General features: G+C 45.2%; 1 protein-coding gene across 1 annotated transcript in view; it reads right to left on the minus strand.

Moving 5' to 3' along the window:
* Positions 1 to 30: 30 nt before the first annotated feature.
* Positions 31 to 838, minus strand: part of LOC107576576 (tight junction protein ZO-1-like) — a gene marked incomplete at its 3' end in the record, with an annotated part of 12,123 nt that continues 11,315 nt past the window's right edge. The window contains exon 4 of the mRNA XM_016262730.1: positions 31 to 139. Coding sequence (XP_016118216.1) covers positions 31 to 139 — 109 coding nt within the window. The remainder of the gene's footprint in view (positions 140 to 838) is intronic.

The following is an 838-nucleotide window of genomic DNA, read 5'->3' on the forward strand; positions in this document are numbered from 1 at the left end:
AACTTTTACGAGCGGACATATCATCCTTACCATCTTTCTTTTTCTGGGCGAGGATGGTGACCTCCTCTCCTTTGGGCAGGTCCAGCAGAAACAGCACTGCCTCCTCGCGGATGATGTTTGCAAAATCCACATTGTTTACCTGGGAAGGGTTCGGAGAAAAGCCATTTAGAACAAAAACTCTAAAGGGGTCTAGTGAATGAGAGGGAAAAAAAAGTTTTGTTACTTGAGACAGGTTTGTGAAAAAATTTGATTGTGTGGTGGGCGTTCTGAATAAAGAATAGGCATGTTGGAAAAACCCAGAGAGGAAGAGAAAGAGGCTGCGTTTGGCAGTGAGGAGATGGAAACCAGCGTCACCAGGGAAACCATCCTGAGAGAAAGCAAGCATCTTCACACACACTGAGGTTTAATGGCATCTATACAGCACGAGAGGGACATTTTGGAAGCGGGAACCGCCATAAAACTAGGACTGCTATTAAAGAGCCCGTAAACAGAAGGTCATAAAAGCCAGGACACCGAAGCTCCCTTCACCCACAGGCCTTTAAGAGTCCCACTCAAGTTATTCATCACAAGAGCTAAACGCCACCACAAACATCTTCAGGCTCAACTGCTAAGAAAGCATAAAGCAAGCAAATAATGAGCAGCAAATAATGGGCAGCAAATTATGCCGCCTCATTAGATACCTCACTGGCAAAAATTTAAGGCAGCATTACGTGTTACTTGCAGATATGACAATCCCAAAATGCACTGCGGTGAACTCAAAATACAAGATGGTAATGGATGGTGGAGTCGAAGGGAGTGTGACGTGACATGTGGCCAAGTATGGTGACCCATACTCGGA

The sequence above is a fragment of the Sinocyclocheilus grahami genome, unplaced genomic scaffold (assembly GCF_001515645.1).
Source record: "Sinocyclocheilus grahami isolate Dianchi unplaced genomic scaffold, SAMN03320097.WGS_v1.1 scaffold3957.1, whole genome shotgun sequence".
Lineage (NCBI taxonomy): Eukaryota > Metazoa > Chordata > Actinopteri > Cypriniformes > Cyprinidae > Sinocyclocheilus > Sinocyclocheilus grahami.